This window comes from Chrysemys picta, chromosome 9 (assembly GCF_011386835.1).
Source record: "Chrysemys picta bellii isolate R12L10 chromosome 9, ASM1138683v2, whole genome shotgun sequence".
NCBI lineage: Eukaryota > Metazoa > Chordata > Testudines > Emydidae > Chrysemys > Chrysemys picta.
Window position 1 is genome coordinate 652,830 of NC_088799.1, and position 16,549 is coordinate 669,378.

Genomic DNA, 16,549 nt, shown 5'->3' on the forward strand with positions numbered 1-16,549 from the left:
GCTATGACGAGCCACCAGACACTAACAATCCCCGTGCCGGCAGCTCCACACTCACTATGACGAGCCACCCGACACTAACAATCCCCGTGCCGGCAGCTCCGCACTCGCTATGACGAGCCACCCGACACTAACAATCCCCATCCCGGCAGCTCCGCACTCACTACGACGAGCCACCCGACACTAACAATCCCCATCCCGGCAGCTCCGCACTCGCTACGACGAGCCACCCAACACTAACAATCCCCGTGCCGGCAGCTCCGCACTCGCTACGACGAGCCACCCAACACTAACAATCCCCATCCCGGCAGCTCTGCACTCGCTACGACGAGCCACCCGACACTAACAATCCCCGTGCCGGCAGCTCCGCACTCGCTATGACGAGCCACCAGACACTAACAATCCCCGTGCCGGCAGCTCCACACGCACTATGACGAGCCACCCGACACTAACAATCCCCATTGCCGGCAGCTCCACACTCGCTACGACGAGCCACCCGACACTAACAATCCCCATCCCAGCATCTCCGCACTCGCTACGACGAGCCACCCGACACTAACAATCCCCATTGCCGGCAGCTCCACACTCGCTATGACGAGCCACCCGACACTAACAATCCCCATCCCGGCAGCTCCGCACTCACTACGACGAGCCACCCGACACTAACAATCCCCATCCCGGCAGCTCCGCACTCGCTATGACGAGCCACCCGACACTAACAATCCCCGTGCCGGCAGCTCCGCACTCGCTATGACGAGCCACCCGACACTAACAATCCCCGTGCCGGCAGCTCTGCACTCGCTATGACGAGCCACCCGACACTAACAATCCCCATCCCGGCAGCTCCGCACTCGCTACGACGAGCCACCCGACACTAACAATCCCCATCCCGGCAGCTCTGCACTCGCTACGACGAGCCACCCGACACTAACAATCCCCATCCCGGCAGCTCCGCACTCGCTACGACGAGCCACCCGACACTAACAATCCCCGTGCCGGCAGCTCCGCACTCGCTACGACGAGCCACCCAACACTAACAATCCCCGTGCCGGCAGCTCCGCACTCGCTACGACGAGCCACCCAACACTAACAATCCCCATCCCGGCAGCTCCACACTCGCTACGACGAGCCACCCGACACTAACAATCCCCATCCCGGCAGCTCCGCACTCACTACGACGAGCCACCCAACACTAACAATCCCCGTGCCGGCAGCTCCGCACTCGCTACGACGAGCCACCCGACACTAACAATCCCCATCCCGGCAGCTCCGCACTCGCTACGACGAGCCACCCGACACTAACAATCCCCGTGCCGGCAGCTCCGCACTCGCTACGACGAGCCACCCGACACTAACAATCCCCATCCCGGCAGCTCCGCACTCGCTATGACGAGCCACCCGACACTAACAATCCCCATCCCGGCAGCTCCGCACTCGCTACGACGAGCCACCCGACACTAACAATCCCCATCCCGGCAGCTCCGCACTCGCTACGACGAGCCACCCGACACTAACAATCCCCATCCCGGCAGCTCCGCACTCACTACGACGAGCCACCCGACACTAACAATCCCCGTGCCGGCAGCTCCGCACTCGCTACGACGAGCCACCCGACACTAACAATCCCCGTGCCGGCAGCTCCGCACTCACTACGACGAGCCACCCGACACTAACAATCCCCGTGCCGGCAGCTCCGCACTCACTACGACGAGCCACCCGACACTAACAATCCCCGTGCCGGCAGCTCCGCACTCGCTATGACGAGCCACCCTACAATAACAAACCCAGAGCCACCTGAGATGCAGCAGGAAACAATCTCCCTGATGCCACTGTAGCTTCTCCAGGCCAGCAAGAGCAGAGCCGGTTTATTTACAGAAGGGCAACTCGGGAGGTGCTTTTGGCCGCATATCTACCATGTCCAGCAACTCCAAAGGAGTTAAAAGGAGTTATGAAACCCATCCGGCGATGGACTAAACCCTGCACTCAGATGCGACGTGATGGACAGTAATATAGAACCCTGCCCTGCGGGGGAAAGTCACTAGCAGACTGTTTGGGTGGTTTCTCTGTTGCCCTTCACTGAGTGGCGTTCTTTCACACCCACTGTGTCCAGGTGTGAACACTGCCCTTCTCAGCTGGTAGCATTTCACATACCCCTCATCCTGGCAACACCAGGTGCAGGGCAATGGGAGTCGGCCCTTCGTTTGCTAACACACCCAAGAAGCAGGAGAGCAGGGTTACAAACATGCTCGGGGGATGCTAACATGTGGGAAATCACTCACCTTTGGCCCTCCGGATTAGAGGGAGGAAAGCCTTGGTAGTTCGGATCGTCCCCCACAGATTCACTTCAGCTACCTCCTTGTAGGTCTCCATGCTGGTGAACTCTACTTCTCCGAATGTGGAGATCCCGGCATTGTTAACCAGCCCCCAAAGCCCTGCAGATTAAATCAAGCACAAAAAATCACTTTGTGATTAATGGCAGAATCCTGGGAAAGGGCTTTCTAATGGATTATTGAATCACATCGTGCAGCTTTTAATTACAATAATACCAAGGTCTGACAGCACTTTTCATCTGTGGGTTTCACAGCGCTGTACAGAGGAGGTCAGCATCATTTCCCCCATTTTATAGATCGGGAAACTGAGGCACAGAGACGTGATGTGATTTGCCCAAGATCACCCAGCAAGCCAGTGGCAGAGCCAAGAATATAACCCAGGTCTCCTGAGTTCCAGACTATCCACTAGGCCTCATTGCCTTCCCTTCATAACCCATAAAGATGCATTCCAGACTGGAAAGAACCCAAATCTGTGCTCACCTATCTGTTCAGCAATGCCTAACTCAGAGAGAACTACAAATCATGTTAATGATATTCTAAATGAAATAAATACAGAATCTCAGCCACATCTCAACTTTCCTCCTCCTTTATCACATTAAAACACAGGGGAAAAAAATCCTGTCTCCAAATGCAAATAACAAGAACTGGCGAGATCTAGTAGAGACAATGGAGTGTTGTCCAGAGCTAGTTACGTGCTGCAGTGCAGGCATACAAGGAAAGAGAGACTGGAAAAAGAAAATTCCAAACTGAAACCGGCTCTGCAAATCCAAATTTATCATAGCTAAATTGGGCTGAAATGTCATGAGATCATCACAAGAGCATTAGTTCTCATACAACCCATAACTTCCCATATTTCCTGTGTCAGGACCAGGCCTGCAATACTGTAAGACCCTAACAGTACTTTGGTGCTTTCACTCAGGAGATGCAGAGATCCTGAAAAGGACTGAAAGGAGAAAGATCAAAGTTTGAGATCTGGATGCAGATTCAGATTGTCCCTTCCTCAGATCTCCATGTTATCTACATGGTGAAATAAACCCCCCCAAGTAACCACATTACAGGGCACAGTGCAGATCTGTGCTACTTTATTTCATAAACTGAGAAACATTCTTTGTGAACTGGACTAAAAAGAAACTACATCCAAAAGCAAAAGCCAGACAGCCTCTCCATAAAGGGCTTGTCTGCAGTAGAGCTTTGCACTGCAAGGTTTTAACCAATTTGTAAAGGCTAATATGAACACTCCCCCAAGCCCTGAGGTAAATGACAAACTTTGTAGTCTGGAACAAACATGTAGGAAGTGTCCAGACTAGCTTTTACAAATGGATTAACTGCCGCAAAATAACTGTCAATCTGCTAATTTGAGCTCCAGTGCTGACATAAAAGCCAGAAGGTTTGCAATGCCGGGGGAGGGGAGGGTGTGATGTGTGCACATCTCGCCCGCCTCTTCCTTTTGTTCTTCTAGGGAAAAAGAAAAGTGATCACTGCTGTTCTCGTCAGGCTTCAGTGATTAATGAACGATTAGAGGAGGAATGTGACATAATTTGAACCAATTTGATACAGGAAGCTGCCTGCCATAAAACGCTATTGCTGAGTCCCATGAGATGGCTTCACTCTGTTGTCTAGTAAAAGCCAAATGCTACCTGCTGATTGCGTGTGTTTGACAGAGCCCACATTCTGAGAACTAAGCCACGGAGGGCAAACTCCTCATCTGCAGCTGAGAAGTTTGGGCTGGAAGATTTAGACATGTACTTAATCGGAGTAATTTGTTTATTTTATATGAATTACGGAACAATTAGTCTCTGGCTTCCTCTGTATTACCTCGATTAGAGCCTTACTCATCCCCATGGCAGTCCTCTGCTCCCAGGGCTGAATTAAAGACATTCCTTAGGGGAAGGAAATTGCTGGTTATCAAAGTGTTCCTAACATTCCATCAGACGCCTATGGGCACCTGGGGCTTTCACAGAGCTGAAGCTCAAGTGCTATCCTCTCCTCACAGGGAGGTGTTTCCGGTGAGTACACGTCTCTCTCACTCAGGCTGAAGACAACAAGTCAATTCCGGCCTCCTCGCTGGAGCCTATACAATCTGAGAAAGCGTTAACAGTCCTAGCGGCTTTGCAGGAAACTTCCCAGAGGGGCTCTCCATTTCTATGAATTATTTGCTTAGATGATTGGTTTTTAGAAGACCAGGCGTGACTCCCACTTGTCTCTAATCTCCAGTCGTCCAGAAGTGGCCTCACGATTGCCTTTCTGGGTTTACAAGAGAGCGGTATTGCATCCAGTCCTGCCCCAGCTCAGCACATGAATATGGGAATCAATTAATGATCTGCCTCTGCTGCCTCTGAACGGGGCTAATTATGCATGTTACTTTACAAGCTGCAACGTATTAATTAATAAACAAAACATAATTAGCACCCATCGTCAACTCTTTTCACTGACACTGGTGCCAGTCCTGCAGGCCTTGAGCATCCAGAACTGTTGTGGACTTTAATGGCCTCAGTGGGAGTTCTGGGTGCACAAGGCCTGCAGGACTGGCTCCACTAACTAGTTAATCTTCACAGTGCCCTTGTGCAGAAGGCAAGCCTCAATGTCTGCATTGGGCAAATGAGAGAGAGCCTCAGCGGATGACTTGCCGTAGGTGTCAGAAATTCCTCCCTCTCCCACTAGGGCGTGGCCATGTTCCCACTCCACTCACCCTCCCTGTCAAGTGAACACCACCACGACACAATGGTCTGATTTAACAAATGAACAGTGCAGAACAAAACTGCTGGCAGTCTCAGGATGGACAGCTCCAGAGACTGAGGGTTCGCTCCTGCTAGCAATCTAGCAAAGCACTTAAGCTAGTGCTTAACTTTAAGCATGTGAGTGGAGCCCCACTGGCTGCTGTTTCTTTTGGGAATGCAGCAGGCATCACTGGTACAAGCTTCCCTACACTGTCCTGGGTGCTTCAGCATTGACCTTCCGGGACGACCAACTTTGGGAGTGAGTTCTCTCTCTATGTCTCCACTGGCACTGCCAAGGAAGGTACCAATGCTGACGGGATTACTTTGCGATGTGGTCACCTCTCTGTTTGAATCTGGACTGAGCCCCACTAAACAAACGTGAGGTGGTAGCAGCTTTCAGCTATACACAGCCAACCTGGGCTGGCTTCCAATGGGCAGCCTGCAGGTGAAAGGCTCTGTACACCAAGGGGTTAAGGCCCAGGTGTGGAAGATGTGGGTTCTCCTCCCCAGATTCGCTATGTGGCCTGAGGCAGGTCATTTAACCTCTCTGAGCCAAAATCTCCCTACCTGTAAAACGGGGCTAATGACGCTCGCCCCTTAGGATGTGGGGAGGTTTGTGAGGCACCGGGAGAACAGAGAAACAGCAGCACAAAGTGCGGTCATTAGAACCCTGCAGACGAAGCCCCCTCGGCTTCCAGGAGGCCTGGCTGATGAAGTGCATTGGGACAGAACATAAGGAAACTTCCCCACCTCAGAGTGGGGTTTACAATAGAGGCAGATTATCACAGCTGGTTCCATGCCAACCTCTCCCCTAGTTCACTGAGTGAGAGGCTGAGCTCTGGCATGGCACCATCTGGTGCACAAAGCATGCATGGCACCAGTCCTGCTGATGACACAAGCAGGTTTTCCATTCAGGATGAAGAAAGGTTTGGCTCATCAGAACTCAAGGCCAGCACCCAGCTGGTGCACTGCCGCTGCTGGAGCCGGGCCCCGCTGGCGTGAACCGGCGTGCTGCCGCTGCCGGAGCCGGGCCCCGCTGGCGTGAACCGGCGTGTTGCCGCTGCCGGAGCCAGGCCCCACTGGCATGAACCGGCGTGCTGCCGCTGCCGGAGCCGGGCCCCGCTGGCATGAACCGGCGTGCTGCCGCTGCCGGAGCCGGGCCCCGCTGGCGTGAACCGGCGTGCTGCCGCTGCCGGAGCTGGGCCCCGCTGGCGTGAACCGGCGTGCTGCCGCTGCCGGAGCCAGGCCCCACTGGCATGAACCGGCGTGCTGCCGCTGCCGGAGCCAGGCCCCACTGGCATGAACCGGTGTGTTGCCGCTGCCGGAGCCGGGCCCCGCTGGCGTGAACCGGCGTGTTGCCGCTGCCGGAGCCGGGCCCCGCTGGCGTGAACCGGCGTGCTGCCGCTGCCGGAGCCGGGCCCCGCTGGCGTGAACCGGCATGCTGCCGCTGCCGGAGCCGGGTCCCGCTGGCGTGAACCGGCGTGCTGCCGCTGCCGGAGCCGGGTCCCGCTGGCGTGAACCGGCGTGCTGCCGCTGCCGGAGCCGGGCCCCGCTGGCGTGAACCGGCGTGCTGCCGCTGCCGGAGCCGGGCCCCGCTGGCGTGAACCGGCGTGCTGCCGCTGCCGGAGCCGGGCCCACCCCAACAACTGCTAACGCCCCTTCCAGGGACTTTAGTAACTATAGGAGAGAGAAGCCCAGGGAGTTTAGCTGGCACCTTCCTTAACAGCAAATGGGGGAAGAGTATCCAGACAGGACATGGGCTGGCTCACCTACCCTCATCCCTACGGCCCAAGCAGGAGACGCAGAATGGCAGAGGGCCTTTGTAACTGGCTGCTGGTTCCTCTGGGGAGCAGAGAGGGTGTGATGTCCAAAAGGAATCTCTGTCTGTAGTTTAACAAGTTTCTCAATAGAAATACAGGCAAAGCAGCATGATTACGTAATAGCTCTGCCTGGTAAAGGGTGTAATTCAGCCAGGAGAGCCTCATATGCTGTGAAATGATAGCGACAGCTTTCCCTCCAGTGCAAATTCGCAGGCTCGGGGCTAGTTCCTCACGGGGCATTTACGCTCAGCGTTGCAATGGCTAACGTTAGGTGCCCTGCTCCCCCATGGAACCTCCAGCCCTGAGGCAGGCGCTCCGACTCCCTGTGCAATGCACGGGCTGCCTAGGAAAGCGATTGTGAGTGTGGAGCAGGAAATGTCCCGGGAAGGGGTGTGGCCTATGCCCCTCCCCTCAAAGGTAGTAAGGCACCCCTCCCTGCTGGGAGTCAGCCACGGCCCCTCTCCTGGAATGAGGCCCGTCAGCCCATTCTCGCTACAGACCAGCAAGGTGGCGCTGCTGCTGCCCCCCATCTGGCAGCCCAGTGGTTCGTGCACTCAGCTGGGAAGTGGGAGCTCAGCTCTGAACCAGACACAGTGAGGATTTGAACTTCAGCCTCACACATCCCAGGTGAGTGCTCTAATCACAGCTCTACTGAGTACAAGGGACCCACCCGCTCCTTGGCCGCTTTTTGTGTGGAGACCAGTTCTCTATGTGCTCTTAGACAGCCTGAGGATGCATATTGGATCGGGCCCGTGGGAATCTTGAATACTGAGTGCAGATGTGGTCGCCCCATCTCAAAAAAGATCTACTGGAATTGGAAAAGGTTCAGAAAAGGGCAACAAAAATGATTAGGAGTATGGAAGAGCTGCCATATGAGAAGAGATTAATAAGACTGGGACTTTTCAGCTTGGAAAAGACGACTAAGGGGGGATATGATTGAGGTCTATAAAATCATGACTGGTGTGAAGAAAGTAAATAAGGAAGTGTTATTTACCCCTTTGCATTAGAATCAGTAGTTACCCAATGAAATTAATAGGCAGCAGGTTTAAAACAAACATAAGGAAGTACTTCTTCACACAACGCACAATCAAGCTGTGGAACTCCTTGCCAGGAGATGTTGTGAAGGTCAAAAGTATAACTAGGTTGAACATATCTAATTTTTTTTTTTAAATGGAGGATAGGTTCATCAATGGCTATTAGCCAAGATGGTCAGGGACACCCCCACCTCCATTCTCTGGGTGTCAATAAACCTCTGACTGCCAGAAGCTGGGAGTGGGCGACGGGGGATGGATCACTTGATAATTGCCCTGTTCTGTTCATTCCCTCTGAAGCACCTGGCACCAGCCGCTGTTGGAAGACAGGAGACTGGGCTGGACGGACTATTGGTCTGACCCAGTATGGTCGTTCTTATGAGGTCCCTAAATCACATTGTGATATAGCCCTAAGTTTTCCCCCATGGGCAATTTGCACCAGCATCCTCCCACTGGAGGTTTCACCAAATGGGAGACGTTCTCTCTTATGCTGGGGCTCCATGCAGACCTCCCGGGGAGGCTGCGAGATACACACAATACACACATTTCCTGGCCATTCTGGATCACTCACTTCTGGGGCTGTGCCGGCCAACTGTTCCCAGCCCCTGAAGGGAAAGTGGGAGGTTTCAGGTGCTTTGCTCTCCCATCCTTCAGGACTGGGCTGGTGTAGCCCAGGGCCGAAGCGCTGTACTGGGAGAGGGTAGAGAGCCAGTGGGAGTCACTGTTTAGCTGGGAGAGTGCGGGAGAGGGGGGTGAGTAACTGAGAGCAGCTGGCACCCAGCTGATTCTTAACACATATTTCAAAATGTAATTCCCGTTCAAACCACACATGGCTGTCTACATTGCTTCAGGTGGCTCCTGCCCCACTGGGACGCTCCAGAAGATGCCTTGCTGTGCCTGGCAGTCACTGCGGGGCCCTGCTGCCGCATGAAAGAGGCTTAGAAAGGCTCTGGCTGCAATCTGCAGCAGCTTGTGCTGAGGCATCAGAGCAGAGCTGGAGGTGGACAGCGAGATTCCCATGGGGCCTGAGCCAGGTGGGGCACTCAGCACGCTCCTGGCAAGTCACACATTCGGATAGGTGAGTTTCAGTCTTAGGGCTAGTCTACACTGGCAACGCTAAAGCGCTGCCGTGGCAACCGTGCCTTGTGTGGGCATGGTGCAGGGCTGGGAGAGAGCTCTCCCACCGCTCTAAAAAAACCCACCTGTCAATTGCCCGTGTAGACAAGCCCGGAGTGACAGACAGTCTCGTAGTGATCTGGGGTGTCTGGATGGGACAGCCCGCTCCGCACTGCGGCTGCCGAAGCTTTATACCCTTCACACACACGGCTTCTGCAGCCTGCCCGGAAAATCACATGAGGCTCAAGCCAAGCGAGCTCCTTCCGTGTAAGTCTGTGCACAAAACCCAATGAACAATTGCCCACCTTTCTGGGGGTCCTTCAAACTGGCGCCCATATGCTCCACCGCGCGCTCAATCTCTTGGCTGTCGCAGACATTGAGCTGGATAGTTCGCATTCGCTCACTCTTCATATTGTCCAGCTCTTGAGAACCTGCTGCTCCTTGGTCCTAGGCAGAGGAAAGAAATCAGTTTACGTCTCTTCGGGACTCGGGTGAGGTTTGTGCAAGAAGAAAAGGGCCAAATACAAGGCAGCCGCTCAAAGAAAACCAGGAGAGTTCAGTGGGTGGATACCGGAGGGCTGGCTTGCCCCCGCAGCTCTGGCATGGAGGGGAAAGCTCTTTCCATAAGGAGGGGGTTGCTCCCCCTGGAAGAATATCCCCCCGGGAGACCCTCCCCTGACCTTTTAGCCCTGGCTGCTGAGTCCCCCACTGAATCTGCTTTGAAGAACTGCTCCTTTCTGAGGGAGAGAATGTGAAACGTTACTTCCACATGACTCAGGCTTATGGGGCTTGGGTAATGCCCCACACTGAGGGCGAAGGGGGGCTGGGTCCCCCCTTCTTTGGGCAAGTAACTCAGCTGGGTTTGAGACTTGCTCTTTAGGACTCACGTTCGGCTGGGATACGATAACATATCGTGTGCAGAGAATCACACAGCAGCGAGAGTGGCTGTATGCTTAGCACAAACCCCAGTCCTTAATCGCAGAATCAGGGCTGGAAGGACACTGGGGCATCTAGTCCAGCCCCTCATAATGTGTGGGCGTCTCTGCACCCTTCTTTCCTACAAGCCACTGGCTGTCCTTGGTTCCCACTCGCAGCTCCTACTCCTGCAGAGGTGAACGTGAGGATCAGAGGTGCTTGTGGCCCTGCTACTGCTCAGGATGGTGCCTCGAGGCCAAAGAACCTGGCTGTCCCCTCTCTATTGGCAATTTCCCCAGAACAGAGCCTCTTCCACCATCCTGCTGTCACTCTCCCCATGGCCGGCTCCTGATCACTCCCTCTCTCTGTTCCTATCGCCCCTCCTTGGCACCTTTCTTCTCAGCTGAACATGCCCAATCCCCTCAGTGGGTCCTTTCAGGATTTACACCCTAACCCCTTCACCATCTTTACTGCCCTTCTCTCCAGCTGATCCAGGCCATCCGGCAGCAGGACACTCCAAACTGATTACACTGCTCCAGAGATCACCCATGGACACATCCCCTTGGCTGCATTTACTCTCACTCCATCCTTTTATTACACACCTCTTTCCCGGCCAGCTCGCTCTCATTGATATGTCTGCTCCGAGCAGTTCCCCCAGCTGTGTGGAAATGTGGGCTGTGTTCACGGATCCACCTGGACTCTCATTCGGTCACGTTTTACACCATATTCTAAGCTCTCTCTGCTCTTGCCTCCTGGCCCCCAGCACACGCGGCAGCTCCTCCCTCTCCACACGGCATCAGCAGCACGGTTTGGACCTAATGCTGAGAGGTGGCCGTGAGTTTCATAGGCTCATCACTTCTCAGGACCGGGCCCTTGACTGGCAAGAGAGCACTAGCTACTGGACAGCCCTGGCCACTGCACAGATCCCTTGGTGACGATGGTGAAAGTCTGGCTTGAAAAAGCCTCATGTGTCCTCTCCTCATTGCGAGAAACTCCTTCCGTCGGTGTAGGCTGTGTCTACGCTACGGGGCTATGCCGACATAGCAATGCTGATAGTCTTCATAGTACGAACATACCCTCAGCCTACCTTTCCCTTAGCTCAGAGCCCACCCAACCAGAAAGCAGATCCTCCCATCTGTCCAATCCCAACATCTCACTGTCATGGCAGAATGATGGCCACTGATCTCTAAGTCCCTGCACTTCCGCTTCGTCCAAGGATTCTCCTGAAGGCTCCTCCTTTCTCAGGCCTCATCTGCTCTGGTTCCTGGTAGGATTTCTCTGGAGTTCATTAACTCACATCTCCGATGTCTTGTCTATTCTCTTCTCCATCTTTCCTTGGATTGCCTCTCTTGTTCTAGTGTGGGCTGTGTTAGTAGGGATTAGTATTTGCCCTTACAAGAAGGCATCATGTGCTCGATTCACACAGAAACATTTAGCAGAGATGCCTATGAAAATGCAGCACTTTCAGACCCGTGCGTGGCTTTTTGGGTTGCTTGTTTTGATTGTGATTGAAAAGACAGCTTAGTGCAGACATTGGTTGCTTGCTCAAACACAGGGTGGTGCTGAGGTCCGTGTGTAGCCAAAAAGGTCAAACAACGCACGAATGGCACATCTAGAGATGCCAGGAAGAAGTCACAAATTCAAGCATGCAAATTCCTCAGAATCAGAAGACAGGGCCAGAGGAAGTAAGAGAGGACAAGAACAAAAAATAGCCCTCCCTGCCTCCATGGCAAATCTTGGAAAAGCTGGGAAATCAACTCCCAGAGAAGAAAATCCTGCTAAATGACACTCTGACGTATAAGCTTTCATGGGTAAAAAACCTCCACTGAAGAAGTTTTTTACCCATGAAAGCTTATGCCCAAATAAATCTGTTAGTCTTTAAGGTGCCACCAGACTCCTCGTTGTTTTAATCTTTAGCTCTGCCGCAGACTACACTGACAGACCATAACGTTAATCTTTTATTGCAAAAGCTCAGTAGAAATACTCAGAAAAAGAATGGCCACTGTTCTGTCCCTCAGGTAGTTTTAAAACAAGCAACGGTTTCCACGGACCTACAGTAGTGTGTGTTCTTTTGCTGCAGAGCCAGCAGAGGGAGCCTGAGTTAATAAATAAACCCCTTTGCCAGAGCTGCACTACCACAATGGACAGAGATGCTGAAAAACAAATTTCCTTCATTTGAAACAATGCAGAAGAAAAAAAATTATACAATTTGAAAAAATGAATGGAAAGGCAAAAAATGAGGGAATTATATTAAAAACATTTTAAAAGTACCTGGCAGTGTCTCTTTGAAGCAAATAATTAGGACATGGGCATTGTTACATTTGACACAGGCTTTAAAATAGGCAAACCACTCTTTGGCATCCTACTGAGAACAAAGTGTGTTCCCACAAAAACTGGCTGGCTTAGCTGCCATCCAGCCAAGGGAACCATTCCAGGGCCTCATGCTGACACAGTGGTCTGAATTCTGGCCTGTCTTACACCCCATTGAAACCCTCACTGTAATAAGCAGGGAAATCAGGACAGAATTTGGCTAGGATACCTAGGAACTGCCTTCACTTGCATCAGTGCTACTGCCTTCCCTGGACTCGCTCCTGATTTACACTGGCGATTATCTGTACTTCTGACTCTGGAAAACAGTGAATTTGCACCATGTGCCATCTAGTCACCAGAGGGTCGGGGGGTGGGTGCACTAATATATTAGTCAAAATACGCTTTAAATAAATAGGCTTTATCGGAAGATTAGGTCCAAAGACCCAGCCCGGAATTGACTCCAACATTCTGATTCCAGATGGTCCCAAGTCACTGTGTCCAGATTTTAGGTTCTGGCCCATTTTTAAATTGGGTCAGAGCCACGACATTTGGATCTGAATTCAGATGTGTAATTCCCCCAAATCTCAGGGTGGGTAGATCTGGGGTTCTGGTCTAGGCCCATCTCCGATTCTCATGGAAGTGAAACAAATGCTTGTGTCCTTTCCTGGTGTGACACCCACTGATAGGAAATTGTGCAGTGTGTTACAGTGCACGTGCGTTAGATGAAGGACCAAGCTCTCTTATTTCCCTACCTTAAACAGGCAGCCAGCATAGACAATGAAGCCTTTGGAGTGCAGGTGTTTGGCTAAAGAGAACCCGAATCCTGAGTCACAGCCAGTAATGAGCACAGCTTTGCTGCCAATCTGTAAAACGAGACAAAATAAAACATATTGAAAGAGAGTGTTTGAAACAAGTGAATTGCAGAGCAGGAATAAAACCCGTATATGAGCTTAGAGGCATCCTCTCCCGGGGACGTCCTCTCAACTGCAAGCCAGTTGGTGGAATCTGGCACATCCCAAAGGCACCAAACCTTAGCTCTTCACAAGTATCTGTGAGAGGCAGGGATTAACGATGACCAGGAGAATGGCTCAGCATCCAATGGTGATGGGCTCTAGCAGAACAGAGACCAGGCAACCCCTACAGCAGTTCGCATACACCTAGAAATAACGCCTGAAAATACAATAAAGAGCTACCAACAAAGCTCAGATGTTCTCCAAATCTGGAGCTGCCCTGCTGTATTCAGGCTTAGCTGAATCGGGCAGGAATGAATAAATGCAATATGCAAACGAGAACTTACGGGGGAGAAATATGTCAATGTGATTAAAGAAAGATTGCAGTTTAATCCTACTCACTGCTTGTTTCCTGTGGCCACCCTATAACACACAAACCCTCTGGTTACAATCTCATCAGATCTCATAAGCTAAGCAGAATCTGACTGGTTTAATATTTGGATGGGAAACCAGTTGGTTAATGTAAGATATTATTTTTTGCCTAGCTATTTTTCACTATGAAGGTCAAAAAGGGGAAGTTAATATTCACTTCTCCTCCTAAGAACATTGAATGGCTGGAGGTCAGAGGTGGAGGATGTTTAAATCCCTATAAGTGGTGTGTGCAGTGCTCTGACATCCTTTAGGAGCAAAGGAATTGACTCCGCCATTTTCATTAGATACCGGCCCAGGCCACTATGTCCAGGTTTGACGTGCTGGCCCAATTTGCGCCAGGCATGACACATAGAGAGGGTGCTGCTATTGGTACCATTAGTTAAGAACCATTTACCGTGGCCTCTGTCCAAAACTAGACACTTGGCTTCCCCCAGGGCACACTGGGGCTGAGCGACAATGACATTAGCTAGTCCGACCAAACTCTCCCCAAGGGTCCGTTAGTCACTCGGGGTTGGAGCAGCATCTGTGATTAATGCGGTCAGGGATTATTGTAATGTCAGGCCTGTGCCACGTGCAAGGGCAGGAGGGTCCAAGCAGCTTTCCCTTCCCTATGCCTGGCCACAAGCGTACTGGGGAGCACGGCCCGTCCGGTGCTCCAGCAGGCAGGCACTAGCTGTCAGGAAGGAGATGAGGAGGGATGGGGCCATGTCCCTGATCAGCTAACAGTGCTATTTGTGTACCGAGGGGGGGAGCACACGGTGCCTTCACTGAAGTGTGTGCGGGGGGGGGGGGGTACTGCTCAGCCAGCGCACCCCAGTGATTCCCAGGAAGCATTTGGGCAGGCTGATCTACCTGTGCTCCTGAGGACTCCAGCTGGTGCATGGCTGCCCCCCACCCAGGGCACAGGGCAGAATCTGACCCTTAATTAACGGTAATTTACAGCGATACAAATAATTGCGCCTGGTACTATGGCCATGGAGATCTTCTGTCAGAAAGCATGTTTTAAACACGGGCTCGTGGTGAGCGTTTGGGAGGCGCATTGTGCACATGGAAAAATGCTACTTGGCATTTGCATGGCGCTTTCATCCCAAAGTGCTTCACAGACCACAACGCTCCCAGTCCCTGAAATCCACACACCGGGGCACCCAGCACCCTAGGAAGGTGGAACTGTAACCAAGGACACTATCTATGGCAGGTCCCATGACCAGAGCGTGTGAGTGACGCACAATCCTTGAAGTGCTGTATCCTCAGCACAAGTGCTATTATTCCCCAAAATCAGTGGGCTCAGTACTGGAGTAACTGGGTCTGTGTTAGACAGGAGGTCAGACTAACTGATCTAATGGTGCTGTCTGGCCTTAAAATCAAGGAATGAATTTCACATATAGGGATGTGAGAGACTAAGAGACTTGCCCAAGGTCACCTAGGAAGCATGTAGCAGAGCAGAGAACTGAACCCAGGTCTTCTGAGTCCCAGGCTAGCACCCTAACCACTGGGAAATGTGTCCTCTGATGCACACAGCTGTAAACCCCTGTTCTTCCTCAAAGTGCCACGGAACATATTGTGGAGCTACACCAATTTCCTCCAGCAAAGAATTCTACCCCTAACATCCACTCACAGGGGGCAGGACTATTGTATACAAGGTATCGCAATGCAACTGTATAAACTTCCTTAGAGAGGAGCTTTCCAACCGGTAAGTGAGTTCCTAATATAGTAGAAAAAACACTGTTCTGGGTGTTCAATTCCACCATTAACAGCACGTGCTCTTCTCCGTTAATGGACGCTACACACTAGGAAAGAATGTGGAATATGCTAGAGAGGTCCAACACTGGCTCTGTAGTGCAGATCACCGAGGAGAATTTTGTCACAAGGTTTCTATCTTTGTGTTAAAAGTCCTAGCTCGTCAGAGACAGCTGTTTTAAAGTGCTGTCACACTCACCTGATCTATTTCACTTGCATAAGAACGTCTGCCACTTGGAGTCAAGAAAGGAAAGCAAAATCCTTGCACAGGCCTGCAGGAGAAAAGAGAACAGTCAGGCACAGAATCTCTCTCCCAGCCACCGACCTTGAAACCTAGGCAAGAGCCACAAAGAGGTAATTTAGTTTTGCTCCTGTCTATGGCATAGGATGTAATCTGAGAACAGAGGGCTTGGTCTGCAAATCTCCCTATATGTATTTTTCTCCATTGTATCAAGCATTTTTTCCTCAAAAATCTTGATCTATTCCCAGTAGCTGAAGCTGCCAGGATACTAGTGAGCTTATAAAACAGTCACTAATCTAACGCACATGGATACACCCAAACATGAAATGGACAGTCCAACATTTTGAGGTTCTGACAGCAGCACTACTCAGTGTTCAATACCCAGAAAGTAGGTTTGGTGGCAATCATTCCACAATCCAGTAAAACTCACTATTAGGAGACAGTCTCTGATATTCAGCTTAAATTTTCCTTTACTCAGTTCTACCTCATTACCCTTAATTACAGCCTCTCCCATCCCCTAAATAACATCTCTCTTGCCCTGGAGTCTGCTCCAATCAGACGCTCTTATGCAGTTCTCACATCCCTCTTAATAATTGTTTAACTAAGAGCTTGTGTGGCTTTGAGCCATGCCTGCCATACAGGTTACAATCCCCTCTGTACAGTTTATCTCCAGACATGTTGCATTCCCAAATGCAGGGTGGCATGGAAGAGATGGTGCTTCCCACGGAACGAGCAGCTATTAGGAAAGCTGTGTGACTGGCAGCAACTCACTTGCTTAGCTCTTCCCTCAGCTCACAAAGATCGTTTAAAGCCAGGGCTCAGTCAGACTGTCCATGAGAGCAATCCAAATTCCTTCCCCAGGCAATCACCTCTCCTCTGGGGCTGGGTCAGTTTCTTTCTGTTTCCTTCACTCACTGTTATTGCTGCCTCTCAGCTGCAGCTTGCTACAGTCT

The 16,549-nt window shown here is 51.8% G+C and overlaps 1 protein-coding gene across 1 annotated transcript in view; it reads right to left on the minus strand.

Annotated features, from left to right (window-relative positions):
* Positions 1-16,549, minus strand: part of BDH1 (3-hydroxybutyrate dehydrogenase 1) — a 35,684-nt gene that overhangs the window by 4,980 nt on the left and 14,155 nt on the right. The window contains exons 3-6 of the mRNA XM_005295636.4: positions 15,555-15,627; positions 12,989-13,099; positions 9,317-9,458; positions 2,277-2,429 (exon numbers count right to left, since the gene is read on the minus strand). Of these exons, the coding sequence (XP_005295693.2) occupies positions 2,277-2,429; positions 9,317-9,458; positions 12,989-13,099; positions 15,555-15,627 (479 nt within the window). The remainder of the gene's footprint in view (positions 1-2,276; positions 2,430-9,316; positions 9,459-12,988; positions 13,100-15,554; positions 15,628-16,549) is intronic.